The sequence below is a fragment of the Psittacula echo genome (genome assembly GCF_963264785.1).
Source record: "Psittacula echo genome assembly, chromosome: 7".
In the NCBI taxonomy this organism is placed as follows: domain Eukaryota; kingdom Metazoa; phylum Chordata; class Aves; order Psittaciformes; family Psittacidae; genus Psittacula; species Psittacula echo.
In genome coordinates, this window is record NC_137740.1 from 7123282 (window position 1) to 7145597 (window position 22316).

At 40.0% G+C, this 22316-nt stretch overlaps 1 protein-coding gene across 1 annotated transcript; it reads right to left on the bottom strand.

The window, feature by feature from the left end:
• Positions 1-1144: 1144 nt before the first annotated feature.
• Positions 1145-22105, bottom strand: LOC308223935 (protein zyg-11 homolog B). The gene is made up of 14 exons (XM_080623464.1): positions 22032-22105; positions 15945-16110; positions 12384-13138; positions 9678-9818; positions 8208-8384; positions 7980-8044; positions 7254-7353; positions 7121-7171; positions 5614-5775; positions 5461-5508; positions 4733-4930; positions 4587-4639; positions 3863-3960; positions 1145-1617 (listed from the first exon to the last, which is right to left on the bottom strand). The coding sequence occupies exons 1-14, from the start codon at positions 22032-22034 to the stop codon at positions 1427-1429; spliced, it is 2208 nt and encodes a 735-aa protein (XP_080479590.1). The 5' UTR covers positions 22035-22105; the 3' UTR covers positions 1145-1426.
• Positions 22106-22316: the final 211 nt, after the last annotated feature.

Sequence of the window (22316 nt, forward strand, 5' to 3'; positions counted from 1 at the left end):
AGATTAGAGGTGATGTTTTTATTTGAAGGATGGGGGTTGGGAGAAGGAAGGAGTTAAAAATAGCAAAATATGGTCATCATGAAGCAGCCATCCCTGCAAATAAACTACCAAACATTTTCTTTTTTGCTTCATTACTAATGTATTTACAGAAGTGTCTCTGAATATCAGTCAGTTGCCATGGAAGTATGGAGACTAACCAGATAAACAAAAACAATACCTGAAATTAAACTGAATTTGAATGGACATGCAGTTTGCTTCCATCACTTGCATTTTATCAGGCATCTGTATGCTGTGCAATATGTTTCATTCAACACATCACTGAAACCCGTAGAAAGAAAGAAGTTGTTACAATTAGCATCTTTATGTAAAATTACACACTCCACAAAAAGCAATTGACACAGGGCTTACATAGAACATTGGGTGGTATTTTGCATTGTGATGACTTGGAAATATAATTCACTGCACAATACTGACGGAGTATTTACAGAAAACAACAGAGCAATCATTAGTCTTATAAATAAGGTGACCAAATATCCTGGGCCTCTTACGAAGACATGCAATCCCCTTCATGATGAAGACAAGTCAGTATTTTGCTCTAATGAGCCTTCTCCTTTCCCTATCAGTATTCTGAAAACAAAAGATATCACACACAACCAAAAGCAGTCAAACAACAACAAAACCTCCTTCTTGTTATCAAATTTAAAATCTCAAGCTTACCTCATCCTTTCAGTATTGTCTCATTTTAATCCTGTTTCTATTGCTTTACTTTAGCAGGTTTCCCCTTTCCCTTATGCAATGCCAGTCCTCACCTTAGTAAGAGCAGGGAGGGCTCAGGAGAGCTGAACTGCAAAGATGCATTGTTCTAACAGTCAGGAAAACAAAAGAACACAGCTTGCAGGCAAAAGGAAAAGGAAGTTGAAGACCCTACTTGTGTTTAGAAGGGTTATGAGACAATGGACATTTTGGTCGCCTTAGTTAGAAGTCTCTTGTAACCTGCATGCATGTACCTTTGTTTTAATGTGTAAAAGTGTTGAATCTCACAACCACACACAGTTCTATTCAAACACCAAACTGGTAAACAGTGTTATGAAGAGCAATCATAGGGATGAAATAACTTTCTCTCCCAGAGGTCACAAAACAAGATATTCCTAGAAGTCTTTTTTCCAGATCAGTACAAGTCCCTGTCTTTGTAGCCAGCAGTAATCCTAGAGGTGTGACCAGCTCAAGCAGTGACCCTTTACATGGTGCATATGCAGTTGCCATTAAAGTTGACGTTCACCAACAGTTACCGTACATGGCTCTGGGTACCACAATTATTGGCAAATCACTTTAATGGTGACCACAATGTTACAAGTTACTCCAACTACACACACATCAGAAAGGATTATTACAGAGACAATACTTTACACTCCTATACCTGCAGCATTCAGTTTGGTTTGTTCTGTTGTTGTTTTCTACAGGGCGGTGGTCTCCCATGACGCATAATGTGTTTTTCCAAACTATCTAGGATGGCAATAGCAATCCTTTGGACGTGTGGATCAGTCTGGACGTTTTCCTTGATGTTGTATAAGTGCTGTAAACCACCTTCTTCAATTAACATGCTGCAGTATCTGGCAGCTGTAATAAGATTTAAAAAAGGGAATTAAAAACCATTACCTAGGGTAAATGTAGCAGATACTGGAAACAGTGATTCAAATCCACTTTCATCTCCTAGACAAGGCAGCATTTAGGACACTCCCTAAAGTGTCTGCAGAAATGCATTTGTACTTTACCAAGTGACAAGAGAACAACAGAGGTGTTTGGACAGGACTCCAGTCGTAATCAAGTGTGCTTCCATGTCTGTCTTAGCTGACTGAAAAGTGCCCTGTAATATGCATAGTATTTCCTCTCTCCATCCACCTCCTCTACAGGTATTTTAAGTGCATATACATGTATTTTAAAATACTACAGTATCTATGAGTATCCAGGTAAAAATATCACCTTTACCCCAAACATTGGTACAAAAGGTACCAGAAAATGGTTTCAGATACATCACATCACTTGAACAGCCTTGTGTGAGCATATAGGACCTGGTTCCTCCAGAAACAGTTTGCCAAACACTATTGATGGTGCCCTTCAACTAGTTCGAAGCTGCTATGAATGCCTTTTCAGGGATAAAATAATACTTTTCTTTCTACTTTCATTATTGATTGTATGAAGTTGAAAGCATACCTACATCAGCTCCAGTGTTAAGTGCAGGGACCAGGTATAAAAAGAGCTATACGTTTAATGTAACATACAAGCTTCAGAAGTTGTTACATAAAGGTCAGGAGGGCTGTAATGCAATCCACAGAGTGTTACCTCGGATGTGCCCTATTTCATTATTCATCACAGTGAAGAAACACAAGAGTTGTCTAAATGTTGACATTAAGTGTTCCACTGCAGATCACATCTACTGTACTGCTGCTAATATTTTTGTGAAGTTAGCTCATATCATACAGAGAAACAACAAAAGGAGAAAAAATAAACAAGACAAATCAATCCCATTAATTCCAGACTACTTTTCAACTTCAGCTAAAAAGAGGAAGTCAAAACAAAATGCATCCCCTCTCCAGGACAAAAAGCTGTCTTGGTGCCAAGCATCAAATAAATATTCATATTTCAAAATTAAATGTATTTCCCCTCAGTAGTTAATTACGTTTGGTTTCTCTGCAACTTTGTCCAGAAGATTCTGGCACCAACTACCATCAGAACTAAACTTCAGGAATACCATCCTGATCTCGAATCAGGAGTACACCAAGTACTTCCAGCCTCTCCATCCTACACAGCAGTTACTGTCAACACAAACCTCTGTGGCATGTTGAAAGCTCAGAGATTACGACAACACAAAATAGGTGCTAAAAATAAATAGAACATATATGAGGCCCAAAGAGAAATTACAGGATCTTAATCAAAAACTGTTATCCAGGGTCTGACCAGTACAACAGCTTTGTCAGAACAGTCCTACTTCAACATGGGAAAAGTCCTCACAGTACTTTGCACTTAGGTGCAATTATATAACATGCAATGTTTTTGTTTGATCCCAAATAGATGACTTCTCATTGTAAAAATAATGGTTTATGGGACAGGGATAAACAAGCATAAATATACTGCTATCAGGAAGATTAAAACAGCAGGCACAGAAAACACTTCTAATGCTTCAGAGGAAAGCTGCTTTCTGTCTGGTAGAAATTCATGACAATACACGCATTCATATCATACCAACTTAATGTCAAAAACAAGAAAAGGGCATGAAAAGGCAGGAAGGTTTGTTCATTCCTACATTTAGGTAGTGCTTGGGGGGTTTATTTCCTTTCCCAACATTTGGGCATTTCATCACATGCCCCCAAATCATTTTACAAACAAGACATTGGTGTTCTCATTGTGCAGATAGGAAAGCCAAATCAAGAAACTGAGTTTCACGTAACAGCAAGTCATTGCAAAAAGGTGATTAGCAATGAGGATTACCTAAAACTTCTGCTCTGATAGTAAAGGCATCACTAACTGCTACAGCCATTGCTGTTAAAAGAAATTTGTTGCCCCTTATTAATATTTACATTTCTGAGTAAAAACACTTTGCAAGCCAAAAACTTAGTTAATCTTAACACATGCCCACAGTTTGGAATGAACACTGTGCATTTAACAGTAAAATTCCAGTAAGTAAAAAGGATATAAAGAAATTATATTACTTTCCTCTCTCCTGCCCCATTTAGCCAAAGCCTAAATGTAGTTTTCCTAGAGGATTAGGAGTGAATACCCTAGGATTTCTCATTTTTCCCCATTTAAGGCTAGTGAATAATAATACTAACACAACTTTTAAGGGTGATATTATCTTAATACATACGATTTTTGCTGCAGACGTGCTGCATGGCCCACACTGCCCATAACTGGACACCAGGCGTCATGAAACAGCCAAGTAGCGGAAAAAACGGATTAAAAGACCTGTAAGAAAAGGAGAACAGCAACTTACTTTACTAGATATTACTGCTTCAGAGGCCACACGTTGTCTATGCATTCAGCTACAGGTTTAGCTAGGAGAGACAGTTGATAAGCTAGTTTTAAATGCAGCAGGCAAGCCTTTTAATGTTTAAGGCAATTACTAGTTAAAATCATATACAGTGAGTATATGCTATGCTTTACCATAGCATTTGGATGCCTCCTGCTCCTTAAAACCAGAAGTAAAGCCAGTGGAAATTATAAAGACCAGATGGGCAGTAATTATCTAATTGTACTTTCTGGCCTCAAGCTTCTTTATCTAGGACAGATAGTGCTAACCTAGAGCTCACCAGCACAGCCTTACTGGTTAGTCTTTGTGTCTGAGTCTTTCAGGCATGCAGCTGAGTATCTTTACTAGGAAAGCAGCAGAATGACATTATGCTTGTCTTTTACAGGAGTCCTTAACTTTCTTTGGTCACAAAGGGAACATTAACACACTGTGCATTTTAAGCCAATAGGAGTTTTTCCACTGGACAAAACCCATGTCTGGCCAGCAGTCCACTCTGCTTTGGGAAAAAGTTTTAAATCTACTTAACTTTATTTTCCAAACTCTAAATGAAGACAATAGTTACCTGTAAGCCACCATCTCACACTCTGGGGTTGGCCAATTCAAGATTGCAGAATGCTGCAAAACACAGAACCAAGAACACTCATTGTTAAATTCAAACACTGAAAAAAACATAAAAGAGTATGATAAAATTCACCATCTTTTCTGTACCAGCTGTTCAAGGAGAGATGTCCTCTGGCTGCGGCTTAACGTCCAGGCCTGCTCTCCTCGAGATATCAAATGAGCAATAATCCCTGCTGCAAAGTAGCTAACTTCCACCTCCACACTGTGCAATAATTTACTGATGTGGTCTATAAAGTCCTTCCACATTAATTCAGAATGGAGTTCTTTAACTTCAGCTATGTTATTCTGGAGGGGGGAAAAGAGAAAATATCAACAGGAAGAATATGATATGAGTGAGATAAATGTTTAAGTTGAATTACATTGTGTAAGTGAACACCAGAATGAGACCTTCATACATCCAGGTGACCAGTAGATGCCAAAATACTAATTTTGCTTTTGAACACTTTTTCAGTCTAATGTAGGAATTTACCTCAAAACAAAGAGGCTTTTCTTATCAGTAATTCAGGCCATTAGCATGCAGATTACACTAAACTAAAGGCTAGTTTGAACAGTCTCAAACACAATTTCACCAGTGCACAACTCTGAATTCCACTGATTTTCAACCTACTCTTTGCATCTGGACTCACCTGAAGCTTCACTCTCTGTCCTTTCTTAAAAAGCTCTTTTTGTTTACTATAACCATCAATGTCAACATAACTAGTGCTATTGGAGAACTGGTATAACAATCAAAACCAAATGTCAATTGTGATTAATGGGCACTATAAAGATTAAAGAAGAACATAAAAATACTAAGCAAGTTTTCTTTTTCATCTCACCAGAAGTCCAAGAACTTTCTGTTGGATGGATGATTCCGATGGGAAAGACTGTGGAAAAAAGAAAAACTATAGGTAACCATTTATGTTTACTATTGAAACGATGTTAACTGTAGACCTATGTTGATAACCCACCACCAAAACTGTACTCCTCACCTCTAAGACTCTCATGAAAAGTTCTAGCCCTTGATTTTCGATGAAGTGCCGACATGTTGTTGGTGATTCATCAGTGAGGTTCCAAAGTGCACTCAATGTGAACTTGAGGGTAGTGTCTACGAGATTCTGATTTGTTTTCTGTTTAACTATTTGTAGAAGTTGCTGAAAAAAGAGGCAAACACAAAAAACTCAGTTATGATTGCATACAAAAAAATGCATTAGCTCCTCTGCTTCTTTCTGCACCAACTGGAGTAATGCACAGCAAAGATGTACATGTTTAGGGTCAACCCACACAAAACCAAAGCAGCTATTAAACTTTTTACCTGTCCTTTGAACATGGTTGCCTGCTAGATGAATTCCTTTGTTTTCATCATAATTACACACGTAGTACTATTATAGATGGCACAAAGCCATCCACAGAACTTTGGATTCCACATGAACATTGACAGCATTAAACATTTACTTCAAATATTCTCTTTTTGAGCATCTTTTATCTGACAAATCTCTTTATCTGACAGATCTCTTGCTATTTTACTTTGTATTACTTGTGTCCAATTTCCCCCCTTCGGTTTCTTTTCATCTATGCCAATACATCTCATTGCTACTGTCTCTGATATTATCTCAAACAAATTCTCCAGGCTTTTCCTTCTAAAGAGCTTTCAAATGAATACAGGCTAATATGTTTCTAAGAGTTCTATCTCCTTATGCACCTTCAGGAATCCTGTTAGCATGAATAGCTGGAGAGGATGGTATTTTTCACTTTTGACTAGAGAAGAGATTCAGAGCAGCCCTGTGGAGAATGACTTGGGGGTGTTGGTCAATGAGAAAATGAACATGAGATGGCTTCAGTGTGCGCTCGCAGCCCAGAAAGCCAACTGTATCCTGGCTGCATCAAAAGGAGCGTGACCAGCAGGTGGAAGGAGGTGATCCTGCCCCTCTACTCTGCTCTCGTGACACCTCACTCGGAGTATTGTGTGCAGTTCTGGTGTCCTCAACATAAGAAAGACATGGAACTGTTGGAACAAGTCCAGAGGAGGCCACGAGGATGATCAGGGGACTGGAGCACCTCCTGTACGAAGACAGGCTGAGAAAGTTGGGGCTGTTCAGCCTGGAGAAGAGAAGGCTGCATGGAGACCTCATAGCAGTCTTCCAGTATCTGAAGGGGGCCTACAAGGATGCTGGGGATGCTCTTCATTGGGGACTGTAGTGACAGGACAAGGGGTAACGGGTTCAGACTTAAACAGGGGAAGTTTAGATTGGATCTAAGGAAGAAGTTCTTTACTGTAAGCGTGGTGAGGCACTGGAATGGGTTGCCCGGGGAAGTTGTGAGTGCTCCATCCCTAAAGGTGTTCAAGGCCAGGTTGGATGAGGCCTTGGGTGACATGGTTTAGTGTAAGGTGTCCCTGCTCATGGCAGGGGGGTTGGAACTGGATGATCTTAAGGTCCTTTCCAACCCTAACTATTCTATGATTCTATTCTATGACTGTCAGGAAAGCATCTGACTTACCCTAACAATGAAGAGTTCTGCACCAAGCTGAGCTGTTTGCTCTGTTGAAAGCTGTAAACAAATAAAACCATATCAACAATTTTGTCTAGATTTTAGAAATATTACCCTATAATCACAAGCTTGTATTTTGTACCTTTGCAGCAAGAATGGAAATTATGGCTACAGCCATCCTTTGCATGTTTTGATCTTCATGATTACACAGCCACTGCATAACAAGTTTGGCTGCTTCAAACCTGGAAGTTAAGAATAATGTTAGTTTTCAGAAGCCTCATTAGTCTCAGTAAAAGAAAGAGGTACAGAGACAACGCATCAGACAGAAATGCATACAAGACAAAAGAAACTGGAATATTATGCCGTGTACCAAAACAATGTAGAAGTGTATCGTGAAATTACAGGTACTGCATGAGCCTCAGTCAGCTCCAAGTTGTCTTTGGGTCTCTTCTAATTATACATCAAAGTGCACAGGAATTACTTCCAAAGAAGGAGGAACAATTTGGCACAATCATCTGAAGCATCAGACCAACACACTTCAAAGCATTTAGGCAATACATTTAAGTAGAAAAATCTCTACAAAAAGCAATCCCATAGTTCCTCAGAGAAATCCTGGCTTGTGTTACACACAATTAGTGATAGACCCATCCAAGTGAAGTAAAAAACACCTGTATACCAAAGGAGTTTCAGACCTATAATCAATTGTGAATTACAGGCCCAAAACAATATAGGCCAGACAAATCCAGCACACTGGAATGATTTAAACTGAGCAAAATTGAGACCAGAAACAAACCTGCCCAAAGAACAATAACAAAGCAAGAATATTCTGCAATGCCACAACTTGCTGTAACTGACATATAAAACTTGCCTGTTAAATGGAACATCCTGAAGGATTCTGTCACTGCATAGTGAAAGAAGGCAATTCTTTTGTAGCTGTGAGGAAAAAGAATTACTTCATCAGATACATACGTATTTCAGAGTATTTTCTTGCTATGAATCATTACATGTATTTCTATGAGGTCATGAGATGTGGAGAATCCTTTTAAGATCCAAAAGAGACAGGGAATCTTACAGAAAATAAAGAAACGTCTGTTACCTGTTGATGGTTTGGGAAGTGTTCCATGGCTTTCAGAAGCAAGTGAGTGACATCAGCCAGAAGTCGCACAGGCATACCTGCTGCTAAATCTTGCTTGGTTAGATTAAAGACACACGCACTTGCTGCTAACTGCACAGGCAAGTTGAGGGGGTGATTTCTCATTCCAATAACCACAAGCTGAAACGCAAGAGTTTTGCCCACGTTAGTTCCTTGACATTTGCACGCATACCCCAAGAGCGATCCACTGTTGCTTGAGGCCACAATGACTCACAGCACCCAATTTCTGCCTCTTCTCCCTTTCACTTAAGGGAAAAATCCATCTGGTGTGATTTTAGATCTCAGGAGGAACACTTCCTTCTGCTAAGTGATGCAAAGCTGACAACTTCTATTTCTCCAAGTCCTTTTGCACAGGTTATGGCAGCCTGTCAAAAGAGAGGCTGCATGGAATGCAAGAGATTCCTAGAAAGATCCAGGGTTTGCTATACACACACTGGGATAAAAACAACACCAAACCCTTTCAGAGGTGAATGAGGTAGGACAGTTTCTGCAGTGTAATGGTAATGATGTAGCTGCTTGTTGTTTGGAGACCAGACATTTCAGATCACATCCTAAGCTGCTAGGTCAGGAGAGAGCTTTTGCAGCTTCTTCCTGAAGCTGAAAACATAATTTCAACTATGTATGCTGACTGGGATCTAACTTAAAGCGTTTTTCATATTGGCTATGGATTGCCAAAGTCTTTTTGATATTGAAGAAAGCAAATTCAAGGTCACTTGTTCAACACGAAAGAGAATAGGAAAACAAAAATCATCTATCCTACTGATGCCTCTTTTTATGATCACAGTAAAAATTAAACCATCTCTGTTATTCTACACATGGGAAGCCAATACCTAGAATGGATTTCTAACGAAATTTCTAGGATTTTCCAAATTAGAGCATAATACAGAACAGTAATGGTACTTATTCACTTGCTATCATACTGGAAGGTGACAGTGGAAAGAGGTATCACTGAACGCCTTCCTTATTGTTACTGTTTTGTAAGCATCAGCAGAAGTCACTGTTGTACCTGGGGAATAAGACTAGACAGAGCTTTGATTTCACCCAGTACAGATATGTTCTAAGGACAGAATTCAGCATCTGAAGAGGACTTCATATCATCTTCAAAATTACATGGAAAAAAACTCAGATGCTACTAAATTTAGATACTTATACCTTAGTTCAGATCAATTTTACTTAACATAAAACACTACAGGGCATCTTCTACTTCACTGTTTCTAAATAGTTGTTAATGTAATAGTTGTTTAAAATAAACTATTAATAGTTTTAATAGTTGTTAATTTTTATTACAATTTCAATCATAAACATCACATTCAAAAAAGGTAAAAGCTTATAAAATAGTTTATACCCGGGTTTGAGGGCTGGGCTCAGCTTAAGGAACAATGCATGACAATCACCAAAACTATATTCTTTTACCTTTAAAATTTCAGGCTTAGTTTTTTCCATTACATGTGTCAGGCTGAATAAATGAAAAAGTGCTTCTCTCACAAAGAAAGCCCGTTCACTGTAACGCTTCAGTGCTTCAGAAATCTGTGTTTCATTTGCTTCTCCTGACACCTATGAACGGAGAAATAATCTTTAGTTCCAGATGCGATCATTTTACTTTATATTTCTTCTTAACGAAGTGCAAAGCTGCAGTTTCAAAGGTGGTAATATTTTTAACCAGATACTTCAGTAACCCAATGATTACTTTATCAGGCCATCTTAATCCTGAGCTACACAATCTTCAGACATTTTCCATGAAGAAGTATCCACATTATAAACAAAATTAGGCTTCAGTCATGTCTTTAAGCAGAACTGTATGAAACAAAAAAGTAAAAGCAGCGCTTCATAACTAAAAGCTGCTTTCAATGCACCAAATGCCTAAAAGCACTATTTGTAACTGAATGCTCTGGGAAACGCAGGTGATAAACTGATGAAGATGGTATTTTAGCTGTAATTTTTTGGCTCTGGGTTCTAGCTCTGGCATTAAAAAAAGGTATTTCCATTCTTTGTCTACATCCAGTTTCCTGTAAGTTGTAACAATAGCTTGCCGGCACCCTATTAAAGAACTAAATTGTGCTCTCTGCAAAAGTTCTTAAAACCAGACTTTAGATGCATATGAAAACTAAACAATGAGCTAAATTCAGCGAAGACTGCATTAGAAGCTATGAGCTGTTAACTAATATAAGCTTAAATTCAGAATATTAAATCAGCAACTAGCTGCAAAATTTTCCACTTCCCAATCTGCTGTATTTTCCATTTAACTCTATTTTATCTACTTGATAACTGTAAGTTGTACTGTTTGTTCCTCAGTTCTACTAGTTAATGAATCATTGCTGCAATCTCTGGGTTTTTTTCATTCTTAGGGAAGCATGCAGAACTTGTTCTTCTTACTGTGCCACGTAAGGGAAGCAAATGCTCATAGATTAAAGTGCCACATTTTTGTGCATCCTGTATTGTATATATGTATTTTTAAACTTGCTAGATCAGGAGTATATTACAGCCTTGAGAGAACTGATACCATGTTGGATTTCACTTTATGTTCTCTCCTGATCAGAACAAGACAATCCTATTTACTGACACGTTTTGCAGCCAATTATACACTATATGAAGAATTTCTACTTGAGCTGCATGTTCTCAGCAGTTATGTCTGCCTTGTGTTCCATTTTCAAGGATTTTCTATAACCAAATTCCGCAGGACTGCTGGAAAGACAGCAATATTTATTTCTGCTGTCTGCATAAGTGCTGTGTCCTGTGTATTCTTTAGCAGTACCTTAACTAAGCAGCTGAATATTCCTGAATATTTCAGTATAGTTACAAAAAGAAAGCAGAAACCCCACCCACTGCCTACAGTCTCTTCTTTAGATCCTTGACAGCTATTACAAAATGGAAGCTACACTGCTACAAGTCCATCATGATTTTCACATTACTAGAATCTTCTTCCTTCCTGCCTTTTCATAGCACAGTCACTTTAATGAAACATATTCTAAATAGCAAGGATTATATTTAATTACTTTATCCAAACATGAGGTATAATTTCCTGATGCCATACATCACCACGCCAAACGGGAACTTTCCTTCAACGACTGATTTCAACATTCATTCCGAGCGCTATCAGCTGTGACAACTCAAGACATGCTGACATTAACAACTGTCAAACGTTCCAGGAGAACAGGATTACACAACTGTGTAGCTGTGTTACCTCACTTACCTATAACAAGAGCATTCTGCATTTTAAAACTGAAGTGCAAAACTCAACTTGCATAGGAGACAGACTAAGCTATGGATACGCTATGCAAACTCTTCTTCATAACCTCTGCAGTTTCCATCATCCTCACGGCACAGCAGAAACCAAAACTCAGAGTCAAAGATGATATACCACTGACATGTCTAAACCATCCCTTTTTCTTCTTTAATTCTGACTCCTTCACAGCAGGAACAGGATAGGCTCATTGTCCAGTAAGTGCATCCATAATGACAGAACAGGGAACAACATCTTGTTGCCTGGCACTAAAAGGTAAATGCACTTTCAGCAAGCATCCTCTCATCCTATGGGGCTAAGCAATTCAGGATTTGTTCAAGAAGAGGAAGTTTTTCATCCTAAGTAATTGCTTCTTACATGTTCAGCACCAAAAGACCTTTCAAGATGAGTAGAAGTATTGTAATAGGAAATAGAAGTGGTGACAGAGTACAACAGCAGCTCAGTTATTTAGTTTTATTATATCTGCTGTGTTAATCACGAACTGCTCAAAGCTCATGCAGATTCTACCTCCACCTCTTACACACTGCTACTGTGCTGGAATCAGAGAGTATTATGCCAGTAAATGACTTCAGACTAGACAAGGTTCAGCTCTCTTAGATCTGCTATGTTAAATCAAGACCTAAGGCTCACTGAAAAGGCACAGAAAATAGATGTTTCTTACAATAGTATTATGTAAATTTAGCATTATTCATGCCAGAATCAAGTAGGAATTTGACATAAAAGTCAGTAGTTACAATTTTAAGAGTTAAAAAAATTACAGTTAAAAAAATGAACCTACAGCCTCCTTCGGAAACACCCACATACATTTGTTACAAATGATCAGCTCTCTTTTTCCTGCACATTGTAATTTTTCAGGAATATTAATTCCCCCACTTAACCTTTAGGTTTCCTTCTCCCGTTAGGAATTCTGAGTAGCCGGCATCCGTAGCAAGCAATCCTACAAACTGCATTGTGGGTCGCTGCTGAATAAATGCTTCTACAGCTTTATCTGTCACATGTTTTCTTCCAGAAATGTCCAAAGACACAAGGTTAGGCAAGATGTCTTTCTGTTCCAGTAAACGAAGCGCTATGTCTGATGTGAACTGTTTGTCATCTGAAATATCAAGGTGATTCAGGTATTTTAGTTCTCTTATTACATCCAGAATCTGGGTTGTGGTCATTTTCAAGCATTTCAGGTGGTGCATGGTCAAAGACTTGAGTCGGTCTTTGCAGGTAAGAAGTGCTGTTATATCAGTGACAGAGGTGTTTGATATATCCAGACTTTCTAATCTAGGAAGTGAAGCAACATCTGCCAAGTCCTCGTTGTAGAACAGAACATTGGTAATACTCAATGCACGAAGCCCAGACAACTGACTGAAGCACCTCTCGTATGGGTCTTCTAAAGAAAGAGTTAGTGAGTTCAGCACTAGGCATTGCAGATTTTGTTGGATCCATTTATTGCTGCCAAGTCCACTTATAATGTCTGTGATTGTTATATCTGCATTCACCCCAGTAGCATCAAGTTCCACCAGCTTGTGATGGCAGAATGCTTTCCGGAAAGCCACAGCAGAGATTTTGGCCTTTCGGATACAGGCTTGTTTCAAACGCATTTGGTTGCCTCGGAAAATGCCCACGGTTCCATCATTGAGAAGCCCTGTTGGAAAACAGCATTAGTGTTTGGCTCCAGTGGCACAAAACATCACTTCAAGGGTACAAGGTGTTAACAAAGAAAAATAACTGCAAAGTAGTTTCTCTGAGATCTTTATGACATGGGTTGAAAAGGTTTATACTTGAGATTCCACTTTTAAGATTATGATCTCACCTTCAGTATTTTCCAGGTTTAAGTCTAGGACAGATAAATTAAGATGTACTATGCACACATTACCTGTCTGGTTCAGAACATGGAACGTGCAATAAATAAAATGTGGATATGATTCCAAAGCATTCAGCCTGCTGCCTGCATTTCTGGATTTTCTCACTGAACCAGTTAAAAATGTGCTAAAACCAGGATTTGAACATTTCTGAAGTTATTCTTCCCTAAGCAACCTCAAAATAGTACCACAGCAATCAATGACCAGCCCTCATCTTGCTTTAACTCAATTGACTAATTCAGCATTTCACTGAATTCATAAGTAGAATCAATAAACTAAACTGAGATAATTAAGTTCTATATATCCCTCACGAAGAAGGTAGGAGTGTTGCTCAGGAACAAGCTGAATGTGAGAAAGAATCCTAAGAACTGATTCAAAGAGGACTAGGAAAGGGTGGGAAGGAGAGAAAGACAGCAATGAAAAAGGAAATGTAACAATCTTGTTTGAGATTATCCTTTTGCTCTGTATCAAGAATTCTGCATAAGTAGTCTTTTCTTTCTAGCATATTGGCAACATCCTAACTGAAATAATACACACACTTAGTTCTATGCACAGGATTATCCCACAACCGTATTGAGGACACCAAGACTTCTTACTCATATCTTCTCAGTGGAAGGATTACTGCTTTATAAAAAGCTATAGGAGAAGGGTGAGATTGCACAAGCATCCACAGAAAAAGAATAGGAAGAACATGTCCTTCTAGTTTTAATCTAGAGGGTTATGTCAACACCCCTGGTTTTTACCTCCTATCTCCAAGCATTCCAAACATAGACAAGAACTGAAAATGCAATATAGTTGAATAAAAGCATAATTTCCACTATAGTTTTGATTTAAGTCACAAGCTAATGATTTTCTCTGTGACAAAGTCAAATTAACACTAAGATTTGCAGACAGTTCCAAAGAGCAAACAGTGTAGGTATTTCTGACAAAGTATCTGGGGCATTCCTCTTTCGCAGAGAGAGCAAACATATGGGGTAAAACAACTGGTACCCAGCAGAACAAATTATCATTATTTATTCCGTTTAATTTGTTAAAGTATAGCTAAATTACTTCTCTTTCCTTTTTTTTTCTTCTTTTTTTTTCCTCCATCTTTTCATTTAAGGATCAAGCTAAGCTCTCTCCCTGGTCTACCTTAGCCACATCCCATTGACCTGGCATGCCATTTTTCCATCCCACACTCTGACACAGTTTGGGATGTGTCAGTGTTTGAAACTGCCTGCATCACTACTAGTACTGGTAATAAGTTTCTGGTGATTCATAGAATCACAGAATGGTTTGGGTTGAAAACAACCTTAAGATCACCCAGTTTCAACCCCACTGCCATGGGCAGGAACACCTCACACTAGACCACATCACCCAAGGCTCTGTCCAATCTGGCCTTGGAACTGCCAGGGATTTACCGCTTCTTTGGACAACCCATTCCAGTGCCTCCCCACCCTCTCAGCACAGAACTTCTTCCTTATATCTAGCCTGAACTTCCCCTGTTGAAGTTTGAACCCATTGCCCCTTGTCCTGTCACTACAGTCCCTGATGAAGAGTCCCCCCTTGGCATCCTTGTAGACCTCCTTCAGATATTGGGAGGCTGCTTTGAGGTCTCCACGCAGCTTCTCTTCTCCAGGATGAACAGCCCCAAATTCAGTTTCCTTGAATCTGATTTCTTGGGACTACTCTAAAAATTACTTATCAGAAAGTTCACGTATGTTGAAGATGTAAAAGATTTTTGAATTTGCCTTTCTTTAGGAACATTCCTTCTGTTGTATATGACTAGAATAACTTGGGAAAACTAGAATGCCAGTTTTTGAACCGTAAGACCCAATCAAATCTGCACCTATAGTATTGGGTGCTTAGCCTGTTTACAGTAATTTTTCTAGTGTCATGTCTCACCTCTTAAATAACCAGGATCCTCAGGAAGGGGTCTCCTGCCTCTCCTCTAGGGAAATCTGTACATTCACTCTTTTTATGCTATGAAGCTTTTATTGACACATTTCTCTTTGTCATGCTTAAAGCAAACAAAGGAGAGGGCAGCCCTCTCCTCAAAGATGTGCTGAGAACATGATAGGCCAGTACATAAAACATAAGACCACCACAAGGTGTTCTTCATAGATATGTACACCACTCTTAAAACTGACTACTTTCCAGCAAATAATTCCACTTCAACAAAAGTGCTAGAAGTGATGAGAAGCTATTTTAATTAAAATCACAAAATCATTTCCTAGCTTAATCACAAGGACACACAGTAAAGAAAAGTCAATTAATTGCTCTGTGAGAGATATTGATATTTGAGTGCTGCTGGAAGTAGCACAATCAAATAGTATATTCTTTTTCAGCTACTGAAAGATCTATTAAAAGGAGGTTCATTTGAAGGAACATTAAAATCATAAACCCAAGATAAAGGGCTTTCTATTTAGAATCATCTGTATGTCAATGCAACATTGAGCTGAAGCTGTGGAAACCCAAAAATAACAAATCTTCCATTAAGAGATTAAAGAACACAGTTTTAACAGCAGATTCTACTCCAAAACACACCAGAACTTCAGTAGCACATTCCAATAAAACATTTTCACTGATCCCACAAATAATTGCTTTTACCATGAAATGCCATTGTCTGCAGCAGTCGATCAGCCACTTCTTGAGGAAACATTCCTGGCTCCTGCAAGCACAATGTTCCATCTTGCCTTTCTGTGCAGAACTTCTCTAGGTTGGCAGTCAGGAAATTCAAACAGATATCAAGTAAAGAATAAGGAGAAGCTTCCTCCTATCATATGCAAAACACAATGAGACAAAGGAGATTTAGTCAAATAATTTTCTCCATCTACGGATCTTCCATTACTCTATAATGTTGGTTTTAGGCAAATCATTATTATTTGATAGTCTGATTTTCATTGGAACAGGCAAATATTAGAAAAGGAGACATCCCTCTTAGAGCCTTCGGTCACACAATAAACAACTGACTAAACTGATGGGCAGCCTCTTCCTACAGTCACCCCCAACAGCCACAGCCAGTCTGATCTGTCATGCTGAGCACTGCTCACATCCACAGAGGAGGAAAAGTAATTGCTGATAAGATCATTTGAGTTTACGAAGTCTACTGGGAATTAAGCAAGCAAGGCAGACTGAGAGAAGATTTGAAATCAAATTTTACTTCTTGATTTAAGCTATTTCTTTCAATATTTCATTTAAGTCAATTCATATTAGAAGTCTACTACTGACATACATTAGAAATGCAGATAAATTTCATATATTGTTAGGAGCAATTTTTGATACTGAAAAGGGCACTTAGAAGTTTATACTGAAAAAGGAAACTCAAAAAAAACTATTTTAATTCCAAATTCTGTGCAGCAAAGTAACAAGTATTACAGTACTCCTGCTTATAGATACCAACTTCCACCTTTTGACACCAAGTATTTGAAAATCATCTACAGTAGAACCCAGGGTACAAAGGACAAGGCAGAATATAAACTTGAACTCTTCTTCCAGAGTTTGAGATCGTCCAGTGCTATATGAAAACCTCAAAGGATTTTTATTCCATATCTAATAATAGTCTACTGTTTTCAGCCACACAGATTAATCAACATAAAGAATGAGTCGCCGCACTATGAATCATCCCCAGCACTACACAAAAGAAGGGCGAGTGACTGGTACATACTCCCCCAGACAATATTGAAAATAACAGCATGAACTCTTGCCAAATCTCATCTGTAGGAAAAACTGCAGCTTCCCTTTTATACTGACAGTTCTGGATAATTTCACCTTTCTTTCCTAGCTCATTTAACTTCTCTTTTGTTGCTTTTCTTGCCTCCTATGCTCATCACAGAAGTAGAGATATATATGAAAGGTTATATAGAAGAAATATAAAGAAAATGACAGAAATAAGTCTTCCAAAAAAGGTGCATATATTTGGAGACTGGGAGGGACCACTTCAGGGCAAAGATGGAATGGAACTTATCTTTAATGAATCATACACTGACAGCAATAAGAGACTGCAGTTTAATAGCAGCTGAGGACTTAAGTACAGGTTTGGGAACTAGGAATTCCAAATTATTCAAATACGAGCTCTTTCTGCAGCTTTTGACATGCAACTTCCAACTCCTTTGACTCCATTTTCCTAAGTGCTTACTTTTTGGGTTTGGTGGCATTTTTTTAAGCTTGATTATTATATTTTATTATTGAAAACCAGGATTTACTTTGTGATGCAACCTGCTTGTATTACCAGAAAACAGCAATCTGGCTGCCTCCAATTTTAGGCTGATATGAAAAGCAAGGGCAGACTTCGGAACTCTGAACATCTTTTGTTTCTTTATAATGTGCAACAACACCTGAAGTACTCCTAAACAGAAAAAACCTAACCAATTACTTTAAACTAGCACATTTTTTCTTAAAGTTTTTCTTTTTAACCTGAAATTAATGCACACACTCAGGATTTGTGTGACAGCTGCAGCTTCAAACACAAATCAGAATCCTTACTGAAAGGCATATGAAAACTATTCCCACTGAGACAGACATCCTCATCTCCCATTAGATCTTGTGCTTCTAATTTGACGCTTAAACATGACAAAACCAGAATCCTGCCTCTCTTCATTCTTTCTGGCCCTCTTCCACAATTTCTGCCAGAAAAATTAAAACACTTTGAGGTATCAGTGAGCAAACTCCATTGGGAATTTTTAGCCTTGCAGATAGACCACTAGCATATGACTCAGAACATTATTTTTTCAATCAGTACCTCTAACCAGCCAATGTGTAATTCAGAGAGATCGTTTTAATTCTCATATGAATTAATCGCTTTAGAAGTCCCTGCAGGACATCTCTGTACAGTAAAGGAACAAAATCCACAAGCAGGGATCAATTACACTTGCGAACACCACAGAGTCATTTTTAACTCCACCTATACCAGTTACAAGGAGACATTTGTGATGTTTCTTCAATTTTGCCAAAAGGCTGAAGAAATACACCTCAGGAAGGCTCCTGAGGTGACCTGGGTAGACAGGCAAAACGTTTTTATCTGTATCTAATAAAACCCCTTGACAAACATCATAAAACCATTTTCTAGACTGTCTGCTACCAAAATAGAAGAGCATGAATGCAGCCTGTAAACCTTTTATGTGAGCTTGTTGCATTCCTTTCCTGAACTTCCCTGTACTTAAAGAGGATATTGCCCAGTTAAAAACCTCATAGTAAACATGGTCAGTTGTATTTAAGATCTTAGGTTAGGATTTAAGTGGCTCCTTTCTCTAGTTATGCTTTGGATGACAACTTGAAAAGAAAGCTGGTGCTTGTTTTCAGCTCATTTCACTTTCTGGTTCTAGTACCCCAAAAAGACACTGTAAATGTGTGTCAGCCATAGCTCAGGATTATTGTTTTTAATTTAATGAAGATCATCCAGCAATATCTGAGTAGAAATCATTATGTGTATTTGATTTCTTCATAGCTATCTTAATTATCTGGTACTTTCATGTTACCTCATAATTTCTTTCATTCTATCAAATTAATTTGGCCAGAAAACAAGTATTAAAAAAAATTCTCCAAACCACACAATTCTGCATTACATGATTCAAGTCTGGGTATCCTCATTAGCTAAAGTACATATTATAAGAGAAACGTGACACATAAAAAACAACTGGCTTATGGAATAGTACAAAAAAAGTAGAATAATTGCATTTAGATGGGCTTTTTAAGGCTTATTTAAATTAATTCTTTTAAACAGGTAACTTTGTAATGTGCTTAATATAACCAAGGCAAACAAACAAACAACCAAGTGTCCAGGGAGGTGAAGGGGGAGTAAACTGCATGGCTACTGGCATCTGACAGTAATTCAATACACTACCGGACTGAAACGCAATATCTACTTCAACATGATGTTACCCAGGTCAGCTTATAGCTCACACACTAGTGCAGTTGGAAAGGTTCTCAAAAGGAACACCACCCTCCACATTTTCTTTTAAAAACTCCTTGAATCAACTATAAATATTCTAGAATATATTTAACCTATATTTCAAAATGCAGTCAAAAAGAAAAAAGAGCTTAAGGGCATGCATTAAAGTACCTGGAATAAGTTAGAGGATCTTAAGCCAGACATTATGCCTAGATTAAGTTGCTGAGTGTGAGTATCAAAACAAAATCCTGTTCCTTTGGGGAAGGATCACCACACAACCCCCTGATTATGCAACAATAACTAAAGAAGAGACAGTTTTAACTCATGTTTTCCATCAGTAATTCTAACCTAACTTCACACAGAAATCAAATTCCGCTGCTGTGTGGGCCTGTTTCACTATATGTATTGAGATCCTACCAACTCCAGACTGAAACATTTAGTTCCTTCTGGCTTTGTATCTTAAGACTCATTAAAAGAAATAAAACCTTTTCCACAAGTAGTTTTTTTGGGGTGAGGGTTTCCCACCTCAATAAACCCGTATAGAGCATTGGAAAACAAATACTAATTCCAGCTCCAATAAAGCCTCTTCTACAAGGTACTCCTCAATATTCATACCCAATTGCAGACTCAGCACGACAAAACCCAAGTGTGTAAGGTCAGTGTATACCAGGCCCATCTGCTTTTTTCCTCTCTGAAGTCCCAAAGAAGGAGGTGGAGGACAGGAGAAGGGACTTTTCAAACTGTGGCAGTTATTTCTCTCAGAGGTAGCAGGAAAATAAGAGATTATTTAGAGCCTTAGTTTTTTGCGTTGGACAGACCATGTTTCTAACATGTTTTCCGCCTCTCCACAGCCCCAAAACTTCACTTACTTTTTTAAAATGAACATTCTTAAAACCAAGAAATACTAACTCAGCAGTCATCAAAATTCTTCTGAGCACTAATAAGGCAGTGAAAAATAGTTCAGTGATTTACATTACGAAGAAAACTTTATGATTATCCTACTTAAACAGGATGAAACAGATACGGGCAATTTATTAACCAGGCTCAAGGAAGGATTATGCTCACAACTCAAATTTAACATTAACTATTCTGGCACGAGTGGGAACTGCTGGTTGCTCGTGATACAAAGTTGGCAGAGATCACGAAAGGCCTGAAGTTAAGTAGTGCCACATTAAACCTACATAGTAAGGCCATGTATTTCAAGATCAGTATCAAGAACTTCAGATATGAGTTCATCAATTAGAAATGACTGAAGAACCTGAATGGTTAGCTTAACCACAAGAAAGCAACGTGAGGCTGCCAAAAAAGTCATCAGGAGAAGCATCAAGCCAAAACAAGGACGTACTATGACATTTTTAAGACACTCTGAGACCCCATGGCGCTATTTATGTTAAGAGATACTTGCAGCACTTCAGTTTGAACAAAACAACTACTAGAATGCTGGGGGGGATTATCTGGAGTAGGAAACAAAACCGGCTTTCTCAGGCTAGGAGTTCAAAAGGTGAGAGATATGAATGCCACCTATAAATACAGCACAATAAGTCAAAACTATAGAAGCAGAAAAGCTATGAAGGTCAAGCACAGAGACAGCACAGCAACAAAGGTGCACATAAACGCCATGAAGTAGAATTTTTGCCATAAATTTACATGTCAGTATACAGCTCCAAAACATCAAACAATGAAGCTCTACTTTCAACCACTGAATAGAAGAGCAGGTGCAAAAGGTACCTATTTAAAAACAAAAAGTTTATTAGGGGACTAAATGAAATTAGGCTTTTAATAACAAAAGGTGCGCCTAGATAACCCAGGAAGCTCCTGCTACTCCTTTAAAAGCAAAATATGCACACTCATCTCGAAGACAGGAGCGACCAAACCAGCAACCATATGTTCCGCGCCAAGGCCGGCCTTCCATAAAGAAGGGTTGTTTCTCCAGCGCCAGTTTTGTCCAGCTCCATGCTGTAAGATCACGCTACTACACACCGCTTAGCAAGGCCCACGTACCGTGCATACCACAAAACCCGTGCTCTCGGGGGCACGGCTCTTTCCAGACAGCCCCTGGATAAAGCAAGCCGCAGTGGGAAAGCGCTATCGGAGGGCTGAAGGGCACCCAGGCTGCCGGGAGGCATGTGCTGGAGGGGGGAGAGATGGCTGTCCTGCCCTCCATGCCGGCCGGCCGAGGGGCTCTGCCCGCCGGGCTACCCCCGCTCCTGTGTGGCGGGACCCGGGCCGCAGCCGCTGGTCCTCGACCCCACAAAGTGCCGTGAGAGGAGCCGGTCAGCGGTAGCGAGGCCGGGTCGACCATCACCCTCGCGGCGCGGCGCTGAGGCGATGCCGGGACGCCACGGGCAGGGCTGAACCGCTGCCCCCTCGCATCGCGCCGAGCTCCAACCTCTGCCCTGCCGGGGCTAGGTCGCCCCGTTTATATAACCGGTTACACAAGAGCGAGGGCTGCCGGCCCCGCGTGTGCGGGCGGCGAGGATCCGCCGCGGCTCCGCCGGGTCGTTCCCGTTCTGCCCCTCAGCGCGGGCAGGGGCGCAGGGGGGAACGGTGAGGAGGAAAAGGCGCGCACCCAGGGCCCGCCTCACGCCCGCTGCGGCCAACGGCCTCACCTGCCCCCCGCCCGCCTGACAGATCGGGGCCCGCGGCGCCGCCATAACGGCCCCTTCACCTCAGCGCCCCGCCGCCGGGCTCTGTCACCCTGAGGCGGGGGGCAGCCTCTCCTTCTGCCTCCCTCCCTGCCTTCACCTGCACGACAGCGAAGCCCACCCATGCCCGCAGCGGCTGCCCGGCCCGCGGCGCTCACTCACCATCGCGGCGCTGGGAGCCGGAGGCGAGCGCCCAGCGAGCCGGGTCCAGGAGCACGGCTCCTTTTTTTTGCCTTTTCCCCGTTTTTCACCTCCCCCGACCTGGAAGTGAACGTCCCTGAGCCGGCCGGGAGGCAGCGCCGAGCCCGCCTCCCTTAAAGGGGCCGCGCCAGGAACACGCTGCCTGTTCGGCGGCTGAGTGGGAAGCTTAAAATGCAGGTTTAAGGATGGTAAAGTGCAAAACGTGAGGAGAAGAGGCTGTTACTCAGCAAAACGCATTGGCTTCGT